The sequence below is a fragment of the Macaca fascicularis genome, chromosome 19 (genome assembly GCF_037993035.2).
Source record: "Macaca fascicularis isolate 582-1 chromosome 19, T2T-MFA8v1.1".
NCBI classification, from domain to species: Eukaryota; Metazoa; Chordata; class Mammalia; order Primates; family Cercopithecidae; genus Macaca; species Macaca fascicularis.
The window spans coordinates 60,516,617-60,541,375 of record NC_088393.1 but is presented as its reverse complement, the minus strand read 5'-3'; the positions used below and the strand labels follow the sequence as shown (position 1 = coordinate 60,541,375).

General features: G+C 44.5%; 2 protein-coding genes and 2 pseudogenes across 2 annotated transcripts in view; 3 read left to right on the top strand and 1 right to left on the bottom strand.

Moving 5' to 3' along the window:
• Window positions 1-24,759, top strand: part of ZNF600 (zinc finger protein 600) — a 99,594-nt gene that overhangs the window by 37,594 nt on the left and 37,241 nt on the right. The gene's annotated exons all lie outside the window — the stretch shown is intronic.
• Window positions 1,206-21,140, top strand: LOC102118861 (uncharacterized). The gene is made up of 5 exons (XM_065535821.2): window positions 1,206-1,249; window positions 4,161-4,279; window positions 5,161-5,248; window positions 10,590-10,716; window positions 16,735-21,140. Exons 3-5 carry the CDS (start codon window positions 5,234-5,236, stop codon window positions 18,747-18,749), a joined length of 2,157 nt encoding a protein of 718 aa, XP_065391893.1. The 5' UTR covers window positions 1,206-1,249; window positions 4,161-4,279; window positions 5,161-5,233; the 3' UTR covers window positions 18,750-21,140.
• LOC102120900 (polyadenylate-binding protein 2 pseudogene) lies at window positions 8,065-8,907 on the bottom strand (annotated as a pseudogene).
• Window positions 18,841-21,140, top strand: LOC107128675 (uncharacterized; annotated as a pseudogene).

The following is a 24,759-nucleotide window of genomic DNA, read 5'->3' as shown; positions in this document are numbered from 1 at the left end:
CCGAGATGTCGCCACTGCACTCCAGCATGCGCGACAGAGAAATAGTCTCAAAAAAAAAAAAAAAACGAAAAGAAAAAATGTAAATAAAAGGGAAAAAGTAATAGATCTCTTTTACAAATATGCTGGGACAACTAACTGGATATCCACATGGAAAAGGGTAATGTTGGATTCCCATTTCATACAAGCAAAAAAAAAATTTTTTTTTTCTTCTTCTTTTTTTTTTTTTTTTTTGAGATGGAGTCTTGCTCTGTCGCCCAGGCTGGGGTGCAGTGGCTCCATCTCGGCCCACTGAAAGCTCCGCCTCTCAGGTTCAAGGCATTCTACTTCAGCCTTCTGAGTAGTAGCCTACGGGCGTCCGCCACCGCGCCAGGCTAATTTTTGTATTTTTAGTGGAGACGGGGTTTCACCGTGTCAGCCAGTCTCGATCTCCTGACCTCCCGATCCGCCCGCCTCAGTCTCCCAAAGTGCTGGGATTACAGGCTTGAGCCACCGTGTCCGGCCTAATCAAAATTGTATAAATTATTTCAAAATTAAAAGAAAAAAAAAAGAGACTGCGGGAGGAAATGTTACTTTGTCGTCCAGGCTGGCCAGGACCGCCAGGCTCAGCGATCCTACCGCCACTGCTTCCTGAGTAGCGGGGACCTCAGGCTCCCACGCCCGCGCCCGCATCCCTGCTGTGTTTAAGCAGCAGGTGATGACCTCACTCCTCCCTGGTCTGAGCACTCCGTCCCGCATCCCAGGCGGTGGCCCTAGGGAAGTCTCTGAAGCTGAGCACTGGGTGGACTCTCCCTCCCGAGTGAATGGAGAATAGAAAGGGAGAGGATTTCTATTCTGTCCTGTGAGCCGTCAGCATGAAATCCTACCTTACGCTCAGGCAGGGTTTTGCATTTTACATTCTAGTTTGCATCCTCCTTCCAGACTATTCCAGGGCTTTTGAATCATCCTTCTGCTTTCTTGGCTACTCTCGCCGCTAAAAGCCGGAAAACAGGGCTGGAAGGAGGCTGAGAGACTCACAGGTCCCACTCCGGCCCCGCCCTCTGCCGGTACTAAAGGGTAAGGTCTCTCCGCTTTGCGCCCCGCCCCTACCTCACGCAGGCCCCGCCCCTACCTCACGCAGGCCCCGCCCACACCTCACCCAGGCCCCGCTCACCTCCTCATTGGCTCCACCCAGGCCTGGTTTCCGTCTAGCGCGCGCAAATGCGCGCAGACCAGGAAGCGGATCCCGTGGAGTGACGGTCGCACCGCGGTGGTGAGTTTTGCTCTGTGTTGTATTAAGTCTGCGCTCCCCAGGTCGCGGCACTTCTGTACGTGGGATGTGGGGTCCCCACAGACCTGGAATTTCTCGTCTTTCTTCCTTCACTCAGAGCAAATGGAGATGTTCTCCTGGGAGTCCGGAAGTCCCTTCTTTTTAGGTTTAAAGTCGCCCTGAGGCTGGTCTCGTCCTCGGTCTTTCTGCTACAGGGCATTGTATACACTTCCTATCGCGTAGTTTGCCTGCTCAAAACAGTGTTTTGACTCCTTCCGCACTGCGCTTTTTTTTTTTTTTTTTTTTTTGAGACGGAGTCTCGCTCTGTCGCCCAGGCTGGAGTGCAGTGGCGCGATCTCGGCTCACTGCAAGCTCCGCCTCCCGGGTTCCCGCCATTCTCCTGGCTCAACCTCCCAAGTAGCTGGGACTACAGGCACCGCCACCACGCCCGGCTAATTTTTTTTTTTTTTTTTTTTTTTTTTTTTTTTTTTTGAGACGGAGTCTGGCTCTGTCGCCCGGACTGGAGTGCAGTGGCCGGATCTCAGCTCACTGCAAGCTCCGCCCCCCGGGTTTACGCCATTCTCCTGCCTCAGCCTCCCGAGTAGCTGGGACTACAGGCGCCCGCCGCCTCGCCCGGCTAGTTTTTTTTGTATTTTTTAGTAGAGACGGGGTTTCACCGTGTTAGCCAGGATGGTCTCGATCTCCTGACCTCGGGATCTGCCCGCCTCGGCCTCCCAAAGTGCTGGGATTATAGGCGTGAGCCACCGCGCCTGGCCCCGCACTGCGGTTTTTAAAGTCCTCATCCGAGAGGTGTATTCCCTCTCTGCGCGCCTCCCAGCCTCACCCTCGTCGGTTGCTGGAGCACAGCACCCTGACCCCAGTCCCGGGGAGGCCGCGTTCTCTGTCTGGTCCTGGGATCCTGCGGATCCCACCCTTGTCTGAAGGCGTCGTTGCCCCCCACCTCCCTCCTCCTCATGCTGGGCCCCGCTGCTCTCCAGGTCCTCCCTCCGCAGTCACCGCTTCCCTTGAGCCCGCACTGTAGAGGTGCCCGGTGCCTGTCCTGTGATATGGGGTGTTCTTGCCTGCCCAGATCCAGCTCTTGAAAAATGCGCTCCTCCGAGATGCCGGTGTCTTCCTCCAAACCCTCGTGTGATTGTGTGGGCCAAAGGGATCAGGAGGCAGAGAGAGGGACTGAGAGAGCAGTAGAAAACCAGAGGCAGAGAAAAGAAGAATGAGGAAGACCCATACAGATAGCAAAGTAGAGGATAGTTGAGGGATTTGCCAAGAGACAGCGAAAGTGAAAAAAAGATAAGAAAGCAGGAGAAAAGCAACTGCAGAAATGTAGAGAACAGCTAGATGTACAGAGAAATGAAGGACAGACAGCACGGTATGGAGAGGGGCAGAAATGTGGAGGCTCATCAGAATGAGGAAGAGGAGGAGGGATTTGGAGCCAGGACAAACAGAGCAGAGTGGTGCTGGTGGCAAGGAGAACAGAGGGAGAACCACAGCAGGGAGGACACCTGGGGATCTGGGGTGTCAGATTAGGTCCAGGGGGTTATAACAGGGAAGAGAGAATTTAATAGTGAGAGCAGAGGAGGTGCAGAGATGGTATAGAGGCAGAAATCTATGGAGATTGAGGACGATCTAAAGCTTGGGAAGGAGGAGCAACAAGAGGTTAAATAAATTGTGAGGATTGAGCCCGGGTAATTTTTGTATTTTTAGTAGAGACAGTTTCTCCATGTTGGCCAGGTTGATCTCAAACCCCTGACCTCAGGTGATCCACCCACCTCGACCTCCCAAAGTGCTGGAATTACAGGTGTGAGCCACCGCAGCTGTCCACCCGTGTATTCTTGATTGAAAATTTTTGCTTATGTCTTAGTTCTACAGCTGACCCTGTTTCCCTGTTTTCAAGGTCAATAGCTGTGTGTTTACACTTCTGCATTTTATAAATGTTACTGAGATTTCCTTGTAAGGAAGAATTCAATGTTGGGAGTCAGTTTTCATCAGAACCTTTCAAAAGAATTTTCTTTAACCCAGGTATGTGATAGACACTTCTCTTAATTTTAAGGATGGGAATGATAAGACCAACCCATCCCATTAGCCCTTCCAGGCCCCCATGTAAGAATTCAGGCATACCTTCTCACTCATCTCAGACCTTCTCGGGGTAACTTGGTGAAAATGTTTCCTGCTCTGAGCCCCGGTGAGCCTCCCTGCAGCTTGATGATGAAGGGCTAGACCAGAAAAGCTCAACCTGAGTGACCCTGACCCCTGAAATGATTGGCAAAATAGTGGCGGTGTGTGGGCATGGCTTTTTCTCTGGGAGAGGGGAGTGCCCAGTTGTAATTAGAATTTTCCATGGACTGCAGTAACCCAAAAATGAAGAAAAAAAAAAAAAAGCAGAAGAATGGAAGAAACAGAGCGGTAGACTCAGAAACAGAGACCATCTTCAGAGGCCTTTGTCTGTATGAGGATATCACAGCTACGTCTAAAGCAGGTCGTGTCAGTCCCTGGCAGGGAACCTCCCACTGGCTTCCTGTGTTCCCCGGGACAAAAGTCCAGCTCTTCACTGTGGCTCCACAGCCCTGTGTCCAGGGCCCCTGCCAGTGTCCAGCCTCCTCCTGGGAGCTTGCCCTCATCTCCTGGCTCCCTCTGCCCCAGTCACATTTGCTTTTCTCTTTTTTCAAACATCAAAATTCTTCCTGTCTCAGGTCGTTGTCTCCGCTTTTATTCTATGTTTCTAAATGAAGATGGCACTGTCCCTTTCTCCTTCAGGTCTAGGCTCAGAGATGCCTCCTATGGCCTCCCACCCCCATCTGAAGTTCCCTCTGCCTGTCAGTGTCTATTACATTACTCAAGTTTTCTTATCTCTGTGTCAATCCCATCAGAAATGTACTTTTTTTTTTTTTTTTTTCAGACTCTCACTATGTCCTCCAGGCTGTGAGTGCAGTCTCGTGATCTTGGCTCACTGCAACCTCTGTCTCCTGGGTTCAAGTGATTCTTGTGCCTCAGCCTTCCAAGTAGCTGAGATTATAGGTATGTGCCTCCACACCCTGCTAATTTTTGTATTTGTATTTGTATTTTATTTTATTTTTGAGTCTTACTCTGCCGCCCAGGCAGGAGTGCTGTGGCATGATCTCAGGTCACTGCAACCTCCACCTTTCAGATTCAAGCAGTTATCCTACCCCAGCCTCCTGAGTAGCTGGGATTACAGATGCCCACCAAGCCTGGCTACTTTTTGTATTTTTAGTAGAGAGAGGGTTTCACCATGTTGGCCAGGCTGGTCTTGAACTCCTGACCTCAAGTAATCTACCCACCTCGACCTTTCAGAGTGCTAGTATTACAGGCATGAGCCACCGTGTCCAGCCCAATTTTTGTATTTTTAGTAGAGACAGGGTTTCTCCCTGTTGTCCAGGCTGGTCTCGAACTCCTGACCTCAAGTAATCCACCCACCTCGACCTTTCAGAGTGCTAGTATTACAGGCACGGGCCACCGTGTCCAGCCCAATTTTTGTATTTTTAGTAGAGACAGGTTTTCTCCATGTTGGCCAGGCTGGTCTCAAACTTCTGAGCTCAAATGATCCTTCCACCTCAGCTTCCTAAGTAGCTGAGACCACAGACACACAGATGTGCACCACCATACCTGGCTAAGTTTTTGTATTTTTGGTAGAGATCTCCTGAACGGGAGCTCATCCCAGCCCAGCTCCCCACTGCTGCAGTGTGTGTGTGTGTGTGTGGGGGGGGGCTTTTCCAGGAGCAGAGCAGGAGTTTTCCTGTAGGAATTTTTTGTTCCTGGTGCAGTGGGCAGCAGAGGGGACCATATTTCCTCAGAGTGATGTATCCTGTGTATGTGTCATTGTGTTACCGGGAAAGGATGTGTTGATTCTATGCAATAAACATCATATTTTTAACATTCAGGACTGACTTCTAAAGACTCTTGGTACGTGAGGAAGAAACCTGGAAGAGGAAGAGGAAAGCAAAGGAGTCAGGGATGTCTCCTCCTCAGGTGAGATGATATTTCGGTGGATTGTTCTGTCTCCTTCCTTTCAGAAACGCTGGGCCTTGGAGTTGGGAATCTTCTCTGAGTCTGAAGCGTCCTGCCTGACAGGTTTGCTCACACTCACCCGTGCCTTCCCTCAGTCCCTCTCGTCTCGCTTAGATTCCGTCTCTTGTGACCCAGTGGCATGAACTTGGAAGGAGGCTGCAGTGGTTGTTGTCCTGGGAAGGGCTCACACCAGACATGGATGGAGACGGGGTGAGGGTCCCGTGGTGTCAGGGCTGTTGGGCAGCAGGGATTGTTCAGGGGTCACATGTGGATGCACGTTTAGCTCTCTGTGGACCAGGATTAGAGCAGCTGCCACTGGAAGTCATGTATTAATGTGCACAAAGTATGTGGTAAATTCCAGAAAAGGAGACCAACATGGAGAAATGTTTTCTGCCTGATTTTTTACTACACTTTTAGGTAATTGAATGAGTTACTGTGTTTCTGACTCCAAAAATCTTACTAATTAGAATGGAAAGTTCATACGTAGATATGAATAATGAATGATTCCTTTATTATTATTATTATCATCATCATCATTATTATTATTTGAGGCAATATTTTGCTCTTGTTGTCCAGGCTGGAGTGCAGTGGCATGATCTCAGCTCACCTCAACCTCTGCCTCCTGGGTTCAGGCGATTCTCCTGCCTCAGCCTCCTGAGTAGCTGGGATTACAGGCATGTGTCACCACGCCCAGCTAATTTTGTATTTTTAGTAGAGATGGGGTTTCTCCATGTTGGTCAGGCTGGTCTCAAACTCCCAACCTCAGGTGATCTGCCCACCTTCGCCTCCCAAAGTGCTGCGATTACAAGTATGAGCCACTGTGCCTGGCCTATTCCTTCATTATTTTAAGAATATGAAATCAATGTAATAATAGCAGGAGGTTCATTAAACCATTCTTAGCACATTACGTTCATGGAGACAGTGGTGTTACTGTGGAGGGGCTTGTGAAACAAGTGTTTTTGGTAAAAATGGTTGCAATTTTTCTCAAATATGGAAGCAGTACTATTTTATCCAAGAGGATAAAGCTGTATTCTCATTCCGCGTATTGTTATTATTATTATTTTTCTGAAATGGAGTCTTGCTTTGTTGCCGAGGCTGGAGTGCAATGGCATAATCTAAGCTTACTACAGCCTCTGTCTCCTAGGTTGAAGCGATTTTCCTGTGTCAGCCCATCTAGTAGCTGGGATTATAGGTGCGTGCCACCACGCCCAGCTAATTTTTTTGTATTCTTGGTAGAAACGGGGTTTCACCACGTTGGCCAGGCTGGCTTCGATCTCTTAACCTCAGGTGATCTGTCCGCTTCAACCCCCTAAAGTGCTGGGATTACAGGCACAAGTCACCATGCCCATCCCCACCAGTTATTATTAAATATAAATGGTTATATTTAAACGTCACATGATGTACACATTTGTTTTGTGGTAAAACTCCAAGCAAAGCTGCAGCTTAGACCCTTGGCCACAAGGCATCTCCTTTCCCTTTCACATCCTCCACCCTCCTTCCAACCTCGCTGGGAATTGCTACTGTCAGTTCTGTGCCAAGTGTTGTAAGTGTAACTGTGCCAAGTGTTCTGTGCAAGTCTTGTACACGCGTATTTCTGCATCTTTATGAGACTTTAAAACTTCTGTTGTAAGTTAAAGAAAATTTTTCATATTTTTTTTTACTTTACATTTGGGGCTACATGTGAGGGTTTGTTATTGAAGTCAACTTGCGTCATTGGAGTTTGCTGTGCCAATTATTTCATCACACCAGTATCAAGGCTGGTACCCAATAATTTTTTTTTTAATTTATTTTTTTGAGATTGAGTTTGCTCTTGTTGCCCAGGCTGGAGTATAATGGCATGATCTCAGCTCACTGCAACCTCCGCCTCCTGGGTTCAAGTGTGTCTCCTGCCTTAGCCTCTTGAGTAGCTGGGATTACAGGTGCCAGCCACCATGCCTGGCTAATTTTTGTATTTTTAGTAGAGACAGAGTTTCACCATGTTGGCCAGGCTGGTGTTGAATTCCTGTCCTCAGGTGATCCACCTGCCTCGACTTCCAAAAGTGCTGAGATTACAGGTGTGAGCCGCTGTGCCCGGGCCCAGTAGTTATTTTCTCTGCTCCTCTCCTTCCTCCCACCGCCAAAGTATCCTTTCCACTGAGACAAGATTCCTCTTCAGTTAAACAAATCTTGCTACTTCTATATTTTAAAAACTTTTATATATATAAATATATATATACACATACATACACACATATCTATGCATAGACATACCTATATACACACACATACATATTTTGAAAATCTGGGGAAAATGACAACTTTTTTTTATTAACGTCTAATTTCTTGTGAGTCTTTGCACGTTTTATTATTTTTGGAGCATATATTTTCAGAGTAGATTTTCGTACTTTGAATAATGCTGTTTTCATATATTTATTTTATTTTGAGACAAGGTCTCACTCTGTTGCCCAGGCTGGAGTGCAGTGGCATGACCTTAGCTCACTACAACCTCCACACTCAGACTCAAGCCATCCCCCAACCTCTGCCTCTCAGGTAACTGGGACCACAGGTGTGTGCCACCATGCCGGTTTATTATTATTATTATTATTATTTTGAGATGGGATCTTGTTCTGCAGCCCAGGCTGGAGTGCAGTGGTGTGATGTCGGCTCACTGCAACCTCTGCCTTCTCAGTTCAAGCGATTCTCCTGCCTCAGGCTCCCGAGTAGCTGGGAATACAGGCGAGTGCCACCACGCCCAGATACTTTTTTGGTATTTTCAGTAGCGACGGGGTTTCACCTTTTTAGCCAGGATGGTTTCCATTTCCTAATCTTGCGAACTGCCCACTGCAACCTCTGCCTCCCAGGTTCAAGCGATTCTCTTGTGTATTGCTTCGTTTTGGGATCACGTTGATTTGCCTTCCTCTAAATAGGGACTCATCTAAGGCCAAGGAAGTCCTCATTGGCTCTTTGTCTGAGAACTCTATATACGCAAACCCTTTGGAATGGCCACTAAATTTGGCACAGAGTTTGGTAACACAGTTGACCCAACCACAGCCAGGACAGTGAGCTTCCAGCTCTTCTGCTGTTGCACCATGGTCCACATTACCAACATAGATGGAACGGGCATCAGCCTCCATCTTCTCCTCAATGTACATGATCTCTGGGCCAGCATTGCCTGGAGGTGGACTCATACTCATCTACTTCTCTAACTCGTTCTGTAGCTCCTTTAGCTTCTCAGCTTCTTCCTCCATCCTCCTGACTCCCGCTTTGATAGCTTCTAGCACCGGGTCCTCAATGGCGCCGTCCCCTGGGTCACCCTCGACCAGTCCCGGCTCTTCCTCTTCCTCTTGGCTGCAGGGGTTCCCGAACCAGGCCCAGGGCCCGGAGCTCCCGGGCGAGGGGCGAGGGGCGTGGGGCGTGGGGCGTGGGGCCGGGGCGGCTTCTCTTCAGACTGGGGCTCCAGCTCGGGCTCCAGCAGCAGTTCCTCAGGCTCCATTTCCTCACACTCCAGGCCATTCCTTTCGTCCCCTGCGCCCCCGGGACACCATCCCCGGCGTCTCCATGGGCCCCAGGCACAAGATGGCGCCGCCGCCCCTGCCGGAGCCCTAGTGGCCTGCAGCTCCTGCTGCTGTTGCCGCCGCCGCTCAGACTCCTTTTATTTTTATTTTTATTTTTATTTTTTTGAGAAAGAGCCTCACTCTGTCACCCAGGCTGCAGTGAAGTGGCATGATCTCAGCTCACCACAACCTCCGCCTCCCGGGTTAAAGCATTTTGTTGCCTCAGCCTCTCAAGTAGCTGAGATTACAAGCTGCCAACACCACGTCTGGCTTTTTCTTTTGTATTTTCAGTAGAGAAGGGGTTTCATTATCTTGGCCAGGCTGGTCTTGAACTCCTGACCTGGTTATTCACCTGCTCGACCTCTTACAGTGCTGGGATTACAGGCATGAGCCACCGCGCCCGGCCCATAATAGTTATTTTTTCTGCTCCTCTCCTTCCTCCCACCCTCCACCCTCAAGTAGACCCCAGTGTCTTGTTTTCTTCTTTATGTTCCAGTAAATATTTTGGTTTCATATTTGATTTTGCTAGTTGTGAATTTACATGTTGTCATGTTAGTAAACATGGCTAGCTTGCTCTTTGACATCTGCAGTGGAAACTGGCTCCTTTGCGATTTTTCCCTGTATAAAGAGTGCCATAGTGGCTGCCTCTGCGCACGCCTGCATTCCTACACATATCTGAAGCTTCCTCCAGGTCAGGCAGGTGAAAGGATGATTGCTTCCTCTAGGATGGGGCATTTCCTGTTTTCTTAGATCCCACAAGATTCCCCCTTGCGCCCGACTGCCAAAGTGTCCTTTTCCAGCAAGATGAGATTCCTCTTCAGTTAAACAAAATTTGCTACTTTTTATATTTTTAAAAACTTTATATATGTATATACACATCCCCACACATGTGCACACACATATACATACAAATACATGTATACACACGTATATATTTTGAAAATCTAGGACAAATGACAACCCTTTGTATTAACATCTAGTTTTTTGTGAGTCTCTGTAGGTTTTATTATTTTGTGAACCTATATATACACAATTGATTTTTGTACTTTGAGTAATTTTGTTTTCATGTACTTTATTTTATTTTGGGACGTGGTCTCGCTTTGTTGCCCAGGCGTGAGTCCCCTGGCGGTATCGTAGCTCACTGCAACCTCCACCCTCAGGGTCAAGCCATCCTCCCTCCTTAGCCTTCCAAGTAGCTGGGACCACAGGTGCCTCCCACCACACCCAGCTAACGTTTTTTATTTTTTTTATTTTTTTGAGATGGAGTTTCTGTTGCCCGGGCTGGAGTGCAGTGACATGATCTGGGATCCCTGCAACCTCTGCCCCCCCGGATCAAACGATTCTCCTGCCTCAGCCTCATGCGTAGCTGGGATTACAGGCATGTGTCACTGTGCCCAGCCTATCTTTTACTGTGGGCATTGTCATCTTTTAAGACATCAGTCGTGCTCTCTCTCATCTAGATAATGTCACTTGGTGTGTCAATAAAAGTTCTGAACATTTTTATAACAGGAACCCAACATTGATTTTTCATTTGTTTATTTCTTGTATTTCTCACAAACATAGGAATTTCATACTGAAAGTGTGCCTGGACTTCTTCAAAAACTATAATAAAGACATCATGTGGCGCCGTCCCCTGGGTCACCTTCCTCGGATTTGTCAGAACATTCACTACAACTAAATCCATGCTTTCCCCTCTCTCCTCTTCTCATTTTTGGTAAAGATGAGAACTCCTCCCATAACCATTTCCTTAAAATGTGTTTTCATTCCAGGGTCTGTTGACATTCAGGGATGTGGCCATAGAATTCTCTCAGGAGGAGTGGAAATGTCTGGACCTTGCTCAGAGGACTCTATACAGAGACGTGATGCTGGAGAATTATAGGAACCTGGTCTCCCTGGGTGAGGATAACTTCCCTCCTGGGGATGTGCCCTTGCATATCTTTGCCTTTTCTCTTGTTGCCTCTTGGAAGCCCCACACTTACTTGACTAAAATGGAAGCCGTATTGATTTTGACATGAAAAGCTTCATGATGCCAAGAGCACACCACTGCACTCCAGCCCAGGTGACAGAGCAAGACTCTGTCTCAAAAAACAAAAACAAAAACAAAAACAAATCTTATGGCAGACTTTAAACATATCCAGTTTCCTGTTTGCTTTTCTTGTGCTTTCAATTCGGTAGTTCTTGGAGAGAGCTCGATGTCCACATATCACATATTACAATGCTCCCTCAGCATTCAGAAGGAAGCAGTCAGTAGAGGAATTTGTGAAATATTTTCCTAGATCCATCTGTAATGTTTTCTTTCCTACTGAAACATGGGCTGGGACTCTAGAAAAGCTCCAGCACATCATGGTCCTTTCTTTTTATAAGCAGGAGTCTCTTTCTGACCTGCTGTCTCCATGTTGGAGCAAGGGAAAGAGCCCAGGACTGTGGAGAGTGAAGTGAAAATAGCAAAAATATCCAGCTGGGAGGGAATGTATTACAGGTGTAAAGGCAGGTAAGAGCTCAGATGGGCAGAGTGGAAGCTCCACCTTCCAATAGTGTGTGGGGAAACTCTGCAAGTGGGAGAATTCTGTGGGAAAAGAAAAGTTTCAATCCTCATATCTCTGAAAGGGCATCTTTCTTTGCACCTGCTTATCTCTGTGCTCTTTCTTTCTTTCTATTCTTTCTTTTTTTATGACAGAGTCTCACTCCGTCGCCCAGGCTACAGTGCAGTGGTACGATCTTGGCTAACTGCAGCCTCTGGCTCCTGGACTCAAAGCATTCTTGTGCCCCAGATTCCTGAGTAGCTGGAACTGCAGGCTCTTACCACCATGCCCAGCTAATGTTTGTGTTTTTAGTAGAGACAGTGTTTCACCATGTTGGCTAGGCTGGTTTCAAACTTGTGATCTCAAGTGATCCACCTGCCTCAGAATCCCAAAGCATCGGGATTACAGGTGCAAACTGCCATGCCTGATCATTGTTATTATTTTAAATAGTTTTGTCTTTTAGTTCTTTAGATATTTGGGCAGAGGTTATTGTTGCAGGTATGTTAAACATCTTAAAGTTATAGCATAATAAAGAAACTTAAAATTTCCATAACCTGGATGTGTGCAGTGGCTCACACCTGTAATCCCAGCACTTTAGATGGCCAAGGTAGGCAGATCACCTGAGGTGAGGAGTTCAAAACCAGCCTGGCTAACATGTTGAAACTTCGTGTCTACTAAAATTACAAAAATTAGCCAGGCGTGGTGGTGGGTGACTGTAATCCCAGCTACTCAGGAGGCTGAGGAAGGAGAGCCTCTTGAATCTGGAAGGCGGCAGTTGCAGTGAGCCGAGATTGCACCATTGCACTCCAGCATGGGAGACAGAGTGAAACTCCGTTTTTCAAAAAGAGAACAAAAAAATTCCATAACCTGCAAAAACTACTTCGTCTCCACTGGAACATTTTTTTTTTATTTATGTCAGAATTATTTCTGTGTATGTTGCATTTTTGTTAACATATGTACAGTGTTTTTCTGCCTTTTATTTTAAATAATGTGAAAAAAAGTTTAGTTATGAAGAAGAGGTGTACATATGCCAGTTTCTGTATCTGTCCTTTTATTAATTATGTATTTATGAGACAGGGTTTTGCTCTTGTCACCCAGGCTAAAGTACAATGCTGCAATCTCAGCCCACTGGAACCTCTGCCTCTCAGGTACAACCAATTCTCCTGCCTCAGCCTCCTGAGTAGCTGGGATTACAGGCATGCGCCACCACGTCCATATACTTTTGTATTTTTAGTAGAGACAGGGTTTCTTTTTGTTGCTCAGGCTGGTCTCAAACTCCCCACCTCAGTTGATCTGCCTGGCTCGTCCTCCCAAAGTGCTGGGATTATAGGCATGAACCACCACACCTGGACTATCTGTCTTTTTTTTCACATTTACTGGAGAACTTTATTTATTTATTTATATTATTATTATTATTATTATTATTATTATTATTATTATTGTGATGGAGTCTCACTCTATCACCCAGGCTGGAGTACAGTGGTGTGATCTCAGCTCACTGCAACCTCCGCCTTCTGGGTTCAAGCAATTCTCTCCTTCCTGAGTAGCTGTGACTACAGGCATGCGCCACTACACCCAGCTAATTTTTGTATTTTTAGTAGAGACGGGGTTTCACCATGTTGGTTGGCCAGGATGGTCTCGATCTCCTGACCTCGTGATCTGCCCCCCTCAGCCTCCTAAAATGCTGGGATTACTGGTGTGAACCACCACACCCAGCCTGGAGAACTTTATATAGACTTGTGGGTTGGAGTTAGTCTTGTTTTTTTTGTTTGTTTATTTGTTTGTTTTGAGATGGAGTCTCGCTCGTTGCGCAGGCTGGAGTGCAATGGTGCGTTCTTGGCTCACTGCAAGCTCCACCTCCCGGGTTCACGCCTGCCTCAGCCTCCTCAGTAGCTAGGACTACAAGTGCCTGCCACCATGCCTGACTAATTTTTTGGATTTTCATAGAGACGGGGTTTCACCGTGTAAGCCAGGATGGTCTCGATCTCCTGACCTTGTGATCTGCCTGCCTCGGCCTCCCAACGTGCTGGGATTACAGGCGTGAGCCACCACACCTGGCCTGGAGTTAGTCTTTAGCCTTCTTTCATTTTTTTTTGTTTGTTTGTTTCTTTGAGACAGAGTTTCAGTCTGTAACCCAGGCTAAAGTGCAGTGGTGTCATCTCGGCTCACTGCAACCTCCAATTCCCAGGTTCAAGCAATTCTCCTGCCTCAGCCTTCCAAGTAGCTAGGACTACAGGTGAGTGCTAACACGCCAGGCTAGTTTCTTGTGTTTTTTTAGTAGAGATGGAGTTTCAGCTTGTTAGCCAGGATGGTCTCAATCTCCTGACTTAGTGATCCTCCCGCCTCAGCCTCCCAAAATGCTGGGATTACTGGCGTGAGCCTCTGCACCTGACCTGTCTCAAGGTTTTAAAAACATGTTAGTGCTAGTAGATGGCTTCAAATATTGCAAGTTTTACAGTACAGCCTCTTAACTTCCTTTGTTTAATTAGATTTGTCACCTTCAGTGATGTTAATGATGAGACGCTCTTTTTCCTGTCTCTGTCATTTCACTGTCGTGTCAGAAATAGCTTAGACTCGCCAGCCCCAGTGTCTCACGTTTCTAATCCCAGCACTTTTAGAGACCAAGGTGGGTAGATTGCTGGAGGTCAGGAGTTTGAGACCAGTCTGGCCAACATGTTGAAACACTGAATGTACTAAATGCCAAAAATGGGCCAGGTGCAGTGGCTCACACCTGTAATCCCAGCACTTTGGGAGGCTGTGATGGGTTGATCACTTGAGGTCAGGAGTTCGAGACAAGCCTGGCCAATATGGTGAAACCCCATCTCTACTAAAAATGCAAAAATTAGCTGTGTATGGTGGCGTGCACCTGTAATCCCAGCTACTTGGGAGGCTGAGGCAGGAGAATCCCTTGAACCCGGGAGGTGGAGGTTGCAGTGAGCCAAGATCATGCCACTGAACTCCAGAACGGGTGACAGAGTGAAACTATGGACTGAGGAGGGAGAATCACTTGAGGTAGGATAATCCTGCCAGTACACTCCAGCATGGGCGATAGAGCGTGACTCGATCTGAAAAACAAACAAAAAAGGAAATAGCTTAAACTGGGAGGCTTAAGACACAGGCATTTATTTCTCCTGAATTTGGAAAGTGGGAAATCCAAGAGCAAGGTGCCAGCCAAATTAGTTCCTGGTGAGAGCCTTCTTCATGGTTTAGCCCAGCCATCTCCCTGCTGTGTCCTAATATGGTGGAAAGAGGAACAGGCAATGAGCTCTTTAATGTCTCTTTATAAATGCACTGGTCCTATTCACGAGTAGTCAACACCCATGACTCAGTCCTCTCAAGGTCTGCATCTGCAGGAACATCCTATTAGAGAATACCAAATCTACCGAAGCTTATTTGAGAAGTAGTTATTTATCTTGTTTGATTTTTTTGAGACAGTCTTATCCTGTCACCCAGGCTGGAGTGCAGTGGCACGATCCCGGTTCACTGCAACCTCCGCCTCCCAGGTTCAAAGGTTTTCTGCCTCAGACTACCAAGTACCTGGGATTACAGGCTCCCTCCATGACGACCAGCTAATTTTTTTGTATTTTTAATAGAGATGGGGTTTCACCATGTTGTCCAGGCTGGTCTTGAACTCCTGACCTCACGATTCACCTGCCTCAGCCTGCCAAAGTGCTGGGATCACAGGCCTGTGACACTGCACCCGGCTGTTAGTCAATTCTCATTCCTTATAATGCTGTGTATTTTCTTGACCTCATATATCAGAAGGTAGTGACCTTAACATGTATTTCAGGTCTTATGTTGTATGCTTATGGTAAGTACAAGTTTTGGCTCTTTTCTTAAGAGGGAATTGTTTAGAATTCTTCAATCTGTATAAATCTACTTATTATTTTCTGGCTTGTTTTATCATGGATTGCAGTATTTGATTAATTGATTTTTATGACTTTACATGTGAGTTTTCGGTATGTGGTATGCAATATAACTGACACACTCCCCCCATTAATGTCACAAAGTGCCACAGGTTGCAGTGGCTCAGCCTGTAATCCCATGTCTTTGGGAGGCCGAGACATATGGATCACCTGAGGTCAGCAGTTTGAGACCAGCCTAGCCAACATGGTGAAACCCCATCTCTACTAAAAAATGCAAAAATTAGCTGAGCATGGTGGCACGTGCCTGTAATCCCAGGTGCTCAGGACCTAAGGCAAGAGACTCATATGAACCCCAGCGCGGAGGTTGCATGAAGCCAAGATCATGCCATTGCACTCCACCCTGGGTGACAGAGCGAGACTCTATCTGAAAAAAATAAAAATATATAAAATTGAAAAAAAGTCCCAGCATGCCTGTTCCACATGGATATAGGTAATTTTGTAACAGTTATTCAGAAAAATACCGCATTAACATTTTCTTTTTTTTGAGATGGAATCTCACTCTGTCACCCAGGGTGGAGTGCAGTGGTGTGATCTCAACTCACCACAATCTTTGGCTCCTGAGTTGAAACGATTATCCTGCCTTAGCCTCCCAAGTAGCTGGAATTACAGGCGCCTGCGACCACGCTTGGCTAGTTTTTGTATTTTTAGTACAGACAGGGTTTCTCCATGTTGGCCGGGATGGTCAAACTCCTGACCTGAGATGATCTGCCTACCTCGGCCTCTGGAAGTACTGGGATTATAGGCACGAGCCACCACACCCTGCCTTTTTTCTTTTTCTTTTTCTTTTTTTTTTTTTTTGTTGAGATGGAGGCTCATTTTGTCACCTGGGCTGGAGTGTAGTGGTGTAATATTGGCTCACTGAAACCTTTGCCTTTTGGCTTAACACAATTCTTGTGACACAGCCTTTGGAATAGCTAGGAGTACAGGTGCAGGTTGCCATACCTGGCTAATTTTTGTAATCTTTTGTTATCTTGTCAGTGCTATGATTGACAATACAGAATTTCCATTGATTTTGGTTCTCCTTACAACAGCATGTTGTGGATTATTTACCAATATGGTATATTGTGTGATTCTTTAGCATTTATTTGTATACACTAAATATGCTGTAAATATGAAAATATAAAAATATATTTTTATATTTTGATGTGACAGTGATGTGTTTTTTTGCAAACTGATACACTTTAGGGTCACAGTGGAAAAACACTCCTTTCTTTAGACTCACACATGTTTGCGCCCTGTCAGTGTCTTGTCATGATATTGGGAATAGGCTTCTGTAGAAATGATTTGAAGTACATGTAATTGCCCTTTATTTATTAAAGTATCTTACTGCTTTTGTGTTCATAAGCATTGAAGATCATGTTTGGGAAGTTTAAAATAAGTATTGTTTTTCATGTCATTTTTACACATTTCAGTATTATATACCATCTGTACTTAATTGGAAACCTATTGGTGTTTAAATTTTGTAGATATCTCTTCCAAATGCATGTTGAAGACGTTGTCATCAACAGGGCAAGGCAATACAGAAGTGATCCTCATCGGGACATTGCAAAGACAAGCAAGTCATCACACTGGAGAGTTTTGCTTCCAGAAAATTGAGAAAGACATTCATGGCTTCGAGTTGCAGTGGAAAGAAGATGAAACAAATGGTCATGCAGCACCCATGACAGAAATCAAAGAGTTGACTGGTAATACAGACCGACATGATCAAAGGCATGCTGGAAACAAGTCTATTAAAGATCAGCTTGGATCAAGCTTCCATTCACATCTGCCTGAACTGCACATATTTCAGCTTGAAGGGAAAATTGATAATCAAGTTGTGAAATCTTTCAACGATGCTTCCTCAGTTTCAACATCCCAAAGAATTTCTTTTAGGCCCAAAACCCGTATTTCTAATAAGTATGGAAATAATTCCCTCCATTCTTCATTACTCACACAAAAATGGGAAGTACACATGAGAGAAAAATCTTTCCATTATATAGAGAGTGGCAAATCCTTTAATTGTAGCTCACTTTTAAAAAAACATCAGATAATCCACTTAGAAGGGAAACAATGTAAATGTGATATATGTGGGAAGGTCTTTAATCAGAAGCGATACCTTGCATGCCATCGTAGATGTCACATTGGTGAGAAACCTTACAAGTGTAATGAGTGTGGTAAGACCTTTGGTCACAATTCATCCCTCTTCATTAACAAGGCACTTCATACAGGTGATAAACCTTATAAATGTGAAGAATGTGACAAAGTTTTCAGTCGCAAATCACATCTTGAAGCACAGGAGATAATTTATACTGGAGAGAAAACATACAAATGTAAGGTTTGTGACAAAGCTTTCACGTGTAATTCATACCTGGCAAAACATACTATAATTCACACTGGAGAGAAACCTTACAAGTGTGATGAATGTGGCAAGGTTTTTAATCGACTATCAACCCTTGCACGCCATCGTAGACTTCATACTGGGGAGAAACCTTTTGAATGTGAAGAATGTGACAAAGTTTTCAGCCGCAAATCACACCTTGAAAGACATAAGAGGATTCATACTGGAGAGAAACCATACAAATGTAAAGTTTGTGACAAGGCTTTCGCATATAATTCATACCTGGGAAAACATAGTATAATTCACACTGGAGAGAAACCTTACAAGTGTAATGAATGTGGCAAGGTTTTTAATCAACAATCAACTCTTGCACGGCATCATAGACTTCATAGTGCAGAGAAACCGTATAAATGTGAAGAATGTGACAAAGTTTTCAGGTGCAGATCACACCTTGAAAGACATAGGAGGATTCATACTGGAGAGAAACCATACAAATGTAAGGTTTGTGACAAGGCTTTCCGGAGTGATTCATGCATTACAGAACATCAGAGAGTTCATACTGGAGAGAAACCTTACACATGTAATGACTGTGGCAAGGTTTTTAGTACAAAAGCAAACCTTGCATGTCATCATAAACTTCATACTGCAGAGAAACCTTACAAATGTGAAGAATGTGAGAAAGTTTTCAGTCGCAAATCACACCTGGAAAGACATAGGAGGATTCATACTGGAGAGAAACCATACAAATGTAAGGATTGTGACAAGGCTTTCCGGAGGGATTCACACCTGGCACAACATCAGAGAGTTCACACTGGAGAGAAACCTTACAAGTGTAATGAGTGTGGCAAAACCTTCCGTCAGACATCATCCCTTATAATCCATCGTAGGCTTCATACTGGAGAGAAACCTTACAAGTGTAATGAGTGTGGCAAGACCTTCAGTCAGATGTCATCCCTTGTATACCATCATAGACTTCATAGTGGAGAGAAACCTTACAAGTGTAATGAATGTGGCAAAGTTTTTAATCAACAAGCACACCTTGCACAGCATCAGAGAGTTCATACTGGAGAGAAACCTTACAAGTGTAATGAGTGCGGCAAGGCTTTCAGTCAGATGTCAAACCTTGTATACCATCGTAGACTTCATAGTGGAGAGAAACCTTAAAAGTGTAATGAGAGTGGCAACACCTTCCATCACAATTCAACCCTTGTAGGTCATAAAGCCATTCGTACTGGAGGGAAACCTTACAAGTGTAATGAATGTGGCAAGGTTTTTAATCAAAAAGCAACCCTTGCACATCATCGTAGACTTCATACTGGAGAGAACTTTACAGATGGGAAGAATGTGACAAAGTTTTCAGTCGCAAATGAAACCTTGAAACACATAAGAAAATTCATACTGAAGAGAAACCATACAGATGTAAGGTTTGTGACAAGATTTTCACATATAATTCATACCTGGCAAAACATCCTAGAATTCACACTGGAGAGAAACCTTAGAAGTGTAATGAATGTGGCAACACCTTTGGTCAAAATTCACACCTTGTAATTCAAAAGAATTCATACTGGAGAGAAACCTTACAAGTGGAATGAATGTGGCATGGTTTTTTTTTTTTTTTTTTTTTTTTGAGACGGAGTCTCGCTCTGTCTCCCAGGCTGGAGTGCAGGGGCCGGATCTCAGCTCCGCCTCCCGGGTTCACGCCATTCTCCGGCCTCAGCCTCCCGAGTAGCTGGGACTACAGGCGCCCACCACCTCGCCCGGCTAGTTTTTTGTATTTCTTAGTAGAGACGGGGTTTCACCATGTTAGCCAGGATGATCTCGATCTCCTGACCTCGTGATCCACCCATCTCAGCCTCCCAAAGTGCCGGGATTACAGGCTTGAGCCACCGCGCCCGGCCTGTGGCATGGTTTTTAATCAACAATCACACCTTGCAAGTCATCATAGACTTCATACTGCAGAGAAATCTTAAAAATGTGAAGACTGTGACAAAGTTTTCAGTCACAAATCACAGCTTGAAAGGATAATTCATACTGGAGAAAAACCATACTAATGTAAGGTTTGTAACAAGGCTTTTGGGAGTGATTCACACCTGTCAAAACATACCAGAATTAACACTGGAGAGAAACCTTACAAGTGTAATGAGTGTGGCAAAGTCTTTAGTGGGCAGTCACCACTTATTCACCATCAAGCAATCCATAGTATACAGAAAGTTAACTAATGTAATGATTGTCACAAAGTTTTCAGTAATGCTACAATCATTACAAATCATTGGAGAATGCATAATGAAGAGAGATCTTACAAGTGTAATAAATGTGGCAAATTTTTCAGACATCGTTCATATCTTGCAGTTCTTTGTCAAACTCATGCTGGAGAGAAACCTTATAAATGTCATGATTGTGGCAAGGTCCTCAGTCAAGTTTCATCCTATGCAAAACATAGGAGAATTCATACAGGAGAGAAACCTCACACGTGTGATGATTGTGGCAAAGCCTTTACTTCACGTTCACATCTCAATTGGCATCAGGAAATCCGTACTGGACAGAAATCTTACAAATGTCATCAGTGTGGTAAGGTCTTCAGTCTGAGGTCGCTCCTTACAGAACATCGGAAAATTCATTTTGGAGACAGTTATTTCAAATGTGATGAGTATAGCAAACCATCAAGCGTTAATTGACATTACAGTCAAACAAGCATTGACCTGAGTTTGAGTTGGCTTAACATTGAGTTCAAGCATGAGTTGACATTAAACTGTTTATGTTAAGAGGATTGGGCTGGGTGCTGTGGCTCATGCCTGTAATGCCAGCACTTTGAGAGGCCAAGACAGGTAGGTCACTGGAGGTTAAAAGTTTGAGAACAGCCTGGCCAACAGATGGGAGCCACTTTTCCTGGCCTGTATTTTCATTTCTTTTTTTTTTTTTTTTTTGAGATGGAGTCTTGCTGTGTCACCCAGGTTGGAGTGCAGTGGCATGATCTTGGCTCACTGCAACCTCCGCCTCCCAGGTTCAAGTTATTCTCCTGCCTCAGTCTCCAAGTAACTGGGACTACAGGTGCGTGCCACCATGCCTGGGTAATTCTTTGTGTTTTTAGTAGAGACTGGGTTTCACCGTGTTCGCCTGGATGATCTTGATTTTCTGACCTTATGATCCACCTGCCTCCACCTCCCAAAGTGCTGAGATTATGAGTGTGAGCCACCGTGACTGGCCTGTTTTTTGTTTTTTTTAACAAAAAGTTATATGGATTTCTATGGGTATTGTATTGAATCTAAATCACATTTGGTTATGTAATCATTGAGCAATACTAATTTTTCCAATCAATATGGGTTGTGTATGTATTTATACATGTTTTTAATCATTTTGATCAATGTTTGTAGATTTCAAGGTACAAGCTTCTCACCTTTATGTTTATTCCTAAATGTTTCTTACTTTAAGCTCTTTAACAAATGGAAGTGGTTTTAATTTTCTTTTAAAATTATTTATTGTTAATGTATGAAAATTAAACTAATTTTTGGTGCTGTTATTCTATTCTGCAAATACACTGAATGTGTTCCAGTTGTACTTTGGTTGACTCTGTGATTTTCTTCACAGAAGATCATGCCGTCTACAAACAAATAGGATTTTATTTCTTTCTTTCTGATTTGGATGAGTTTGATTTCTTTTGCTATTTCATTGCTCTGGCTAGGACAGCCAGTATTGATTGAATAGAAGGGGTGGAGCATTCTTGCATCATGTGAGATCCTACAGGAAAAGCATTCCATTTTCCCTGATTGGTTATTTCCACTGTGGTCATTTCATGGATTGTCTTTGTATTGTTGAGGTAAATTTCCTTCTTTATCTATTTTGCTTAGGATTTCCATGATGACTGGACGTTGAATTTTGTGAAATGCTTTTTCTCCATGTATTGAGATGATGTGGTTTCCATCTTTCATTCTGTTCAAGTGGAATATCACATTGAATTGCTTGAATATGTTGAACCATCCTTACATCTCAGAAATAAGTGGCACTTGAATATCTACAATCCTTTTTATATCGTCTTGAATACAGTTTGCTAGTACAAGGGGTCTTCAAGAAGTTCATGAAAAATACATATTATGAGAAAATTGTGCATGACATCACATTTTTTTGCACCAAAATAAAATGGTACAAATTTGTTATGTGTAAACAGGGTCTAGTTTGAGGCACTCAGAAGGGTAAGATGAGTTTGAAAAGAGAATCCATCAAAGCAATGTAAATTCTGCTAAAATTGAAAGAAGAAGAAACGTTGAATTTACAATGAGACCAGATGCAGTGGCTCAGGCCTGTAATCCTAGCACTTTCAGAGATCAAGACAGGTAGGTCACATGAGCCCTGGTATTCAAGACCAGCCTGGACAGAATGGTGAAACCCCTTCTTTACAAAAAATACAAAAATTAGCTGAGCATGGTGGCACGTGCCTGCTGGTTCAGCTTCTCTGGAGTTTGTAGTGGGAGGGTGGCTTGAGCCCAGGAGGTAGAGGCTGCAGGGAGCCATGATCATGCCACTGCACTCCAGCTGGGGTGACAGAGTGAGATAGTGTCTCAAGAAATGAATATGCTGAAGTTTGGGTAGAGGGACAATTAAATCATTGATGCTTTGTGAAAAGGTTATGGGGACGATGCCCAAAAGAAATCATTAGTTTGTAAATGGATAACTCATTTTAAGTTGAGACAAGACAATGTTGAAAGTGATGCATGGAGTGGCAGGTAGACCATTCACATCAGTTTTACAGACAAAAATAAATCTTGTTTGTGCTGCGATGAAGAGGACTGACAGCTAACAGCAGAAAGAATAGTCAGGAGTTTGAGACCAGCCTGGATAACATGCTGAATCCCCATCCCTACTAAAAATACAACAATTAGCTGGGCATGGTGGTGGCCACCTGTAATCTTAGCTACTCGGGGGGCTGAGACATGAGAATCGCTTGAATCCAGGAGGCGGACGTTGCAATGAGTTGAGATCGTGCATCTGCACTCCAGCTGGGCAACAGAGCAAAACTCTGTCTCAAAATAAAATAAAATAAATAAAATAAAACTGCTTCTCAAATAAGCTTTGGTAGAATCTTAAGGGGTCACATCATTGTTTTCCAACTATATGTGTTGAAAAATTTGTTCTTTGACCACACATTTCATTAGATTTTTTTTTAACCATTATTAATGGTTTTTCTCTGAAATGTATTGTGTTCAGGTTACATTGAGGACTGCATGCTTTCTAGTCTGTATCATATATTGGAAACATTTTCTGGTACCTGATAAATGATTAGTTTGTTTCAATGTGTACTTGATAAAGATATCACGGAACTTTTTTCTTTATGCTAACATCAAAATTTAGTTCAAGTGGCCATGATTCCATTTTATTTATTTATGTCATCTGATTAAATGGTGAGCTGTGAGCTTCTAAGTCATCGTTCCCCTCATGTTCCTCTGGTCCATAATATTTGCAGATGTTGAAGAATGGGCTGGATTGACCTGGAACCTTGTTCCACTGGAGCCCATGTGTTCATGAAGAAAACATTTGCTCAGATCTCCTTTTACCGCTGCTTCTTTTTCAGTGTTTTAAACACTTATGGCTATGTGTTCACAATTGTGTTTATTTTGAACGTTTCACAATCATTTTTCTGGGAAAATAATTACATGTTTAGGATTCATGCCATCAGAACCTTAGACATTGAAAGAGACACTTCATTTGCTCAGGTATATAAAATGGTACTGAAATTTTTTCCTTCTTTTTGAGACAAGAATGTCACTCTGTCACCCATACTTGAGTGCAGGGACATGATCTTGGCTCACTGCACCCTCCACCTCCCAGGCCCAGTGATCCACCGTAGTCAGCCTCCCAGATAACTGAGACCACAGATGCACACCACCACAGCAGGCCAATTTTCTGTACTTTTGGTAGCAACGGGGTTTTACCAAGTCTCCCAGGTTGGTTTCAAACTCCTGGGCTCAATGGTCTACCCACTCCAGCCTCCCAAAATGCTATGATTACAGGGTTAGCCACCATGCCTGGCCCATTGTGGAATTTTCTAGAGAAGGAAAACCAACACAGCCTATTGGCACTTCCAGCCATCACATGGGAATCAGCCACACCTCCTGACTCAACTCAGAGCTTCTCAGGATACCTTAGTGAAGTGTCTCCTGCTCGGAACAACTGACACAACCTGTAATGTACAGGTGGGGAATAAGACCAGAAAAGCTCAGTCAGAGTGACACTGACCCCTGAAATACTTCACCAAATAGTGTGTGGCTTTTCCTGTAGGAGAGGGTAATGCTCAGGTGTAATTTGAATTTTAAATGGATTCCTGTCCTCCCAAAATGTAAAAAACACAAATACCAGAATGGAAAAAACAGGGGATTAGACTCAAATCGTCTTGAACCTCTCCTTGTCTCTGTCCACACAAACTGCTTTTCCTAATCTCATCTCGCAGCTTTAACCCACCTACGCGGCTCCATGTCCCCTGCAGGTCTCTTCCCTGAGCTCTACAATCCTGTGTTCTGTTGTCTCCTCAGCTCTCTGCTGGGATATCAAACTGGCATCTCCACATTCACGTGCCCATAAGTGACTTCCTAAACTCCCAAACACATTCCCTTACAGTCCTACAGATCTCAGATGAGGGTGACTGTGTACTTCCGGGGACTTAGCCAAACTTGACAGCATGTATTTTAAGTATGGGAGATAAATTATATTATTTGTAAGTGTTGTAATTTATACTGTAAAGAGAAAATTGCATGTATACATAAAAGGAGTGAGAAAATACATCATTTCCAACCTTCTTTTGAGGTGTGGGGGAAAAATGTTTGGAGACCTCATCCCTATGGATCTGTGCTCCCAGGACCCCTTAACCTCACCTCCTGCATGCGTCCCTCTCGCTTTCTCTGCTCCAGCCATGCAGGCCTCTTTCCTTTTTCTGGGACTGAGGTTTCTCCCATCTCAGGGCCTTCAACTGTGCTGTCCCTCTGCCTAGGACTCTGTGGCCACTGAGCTGCAAGTGACAAGCAGAGTTTCTTCCCCAAGTCTTTGTTCTGACATCACTTTTACTATGGAGAACTTTGTTCTCCCATAGCCCCCCATTTGTCATGACAACTCCACCTTCACCCCCACCTCTGGTCCATGTTGCCTGTTCTGTGTGATTCTTTTTGCTCCTTCGCTGTTCACTGGATCC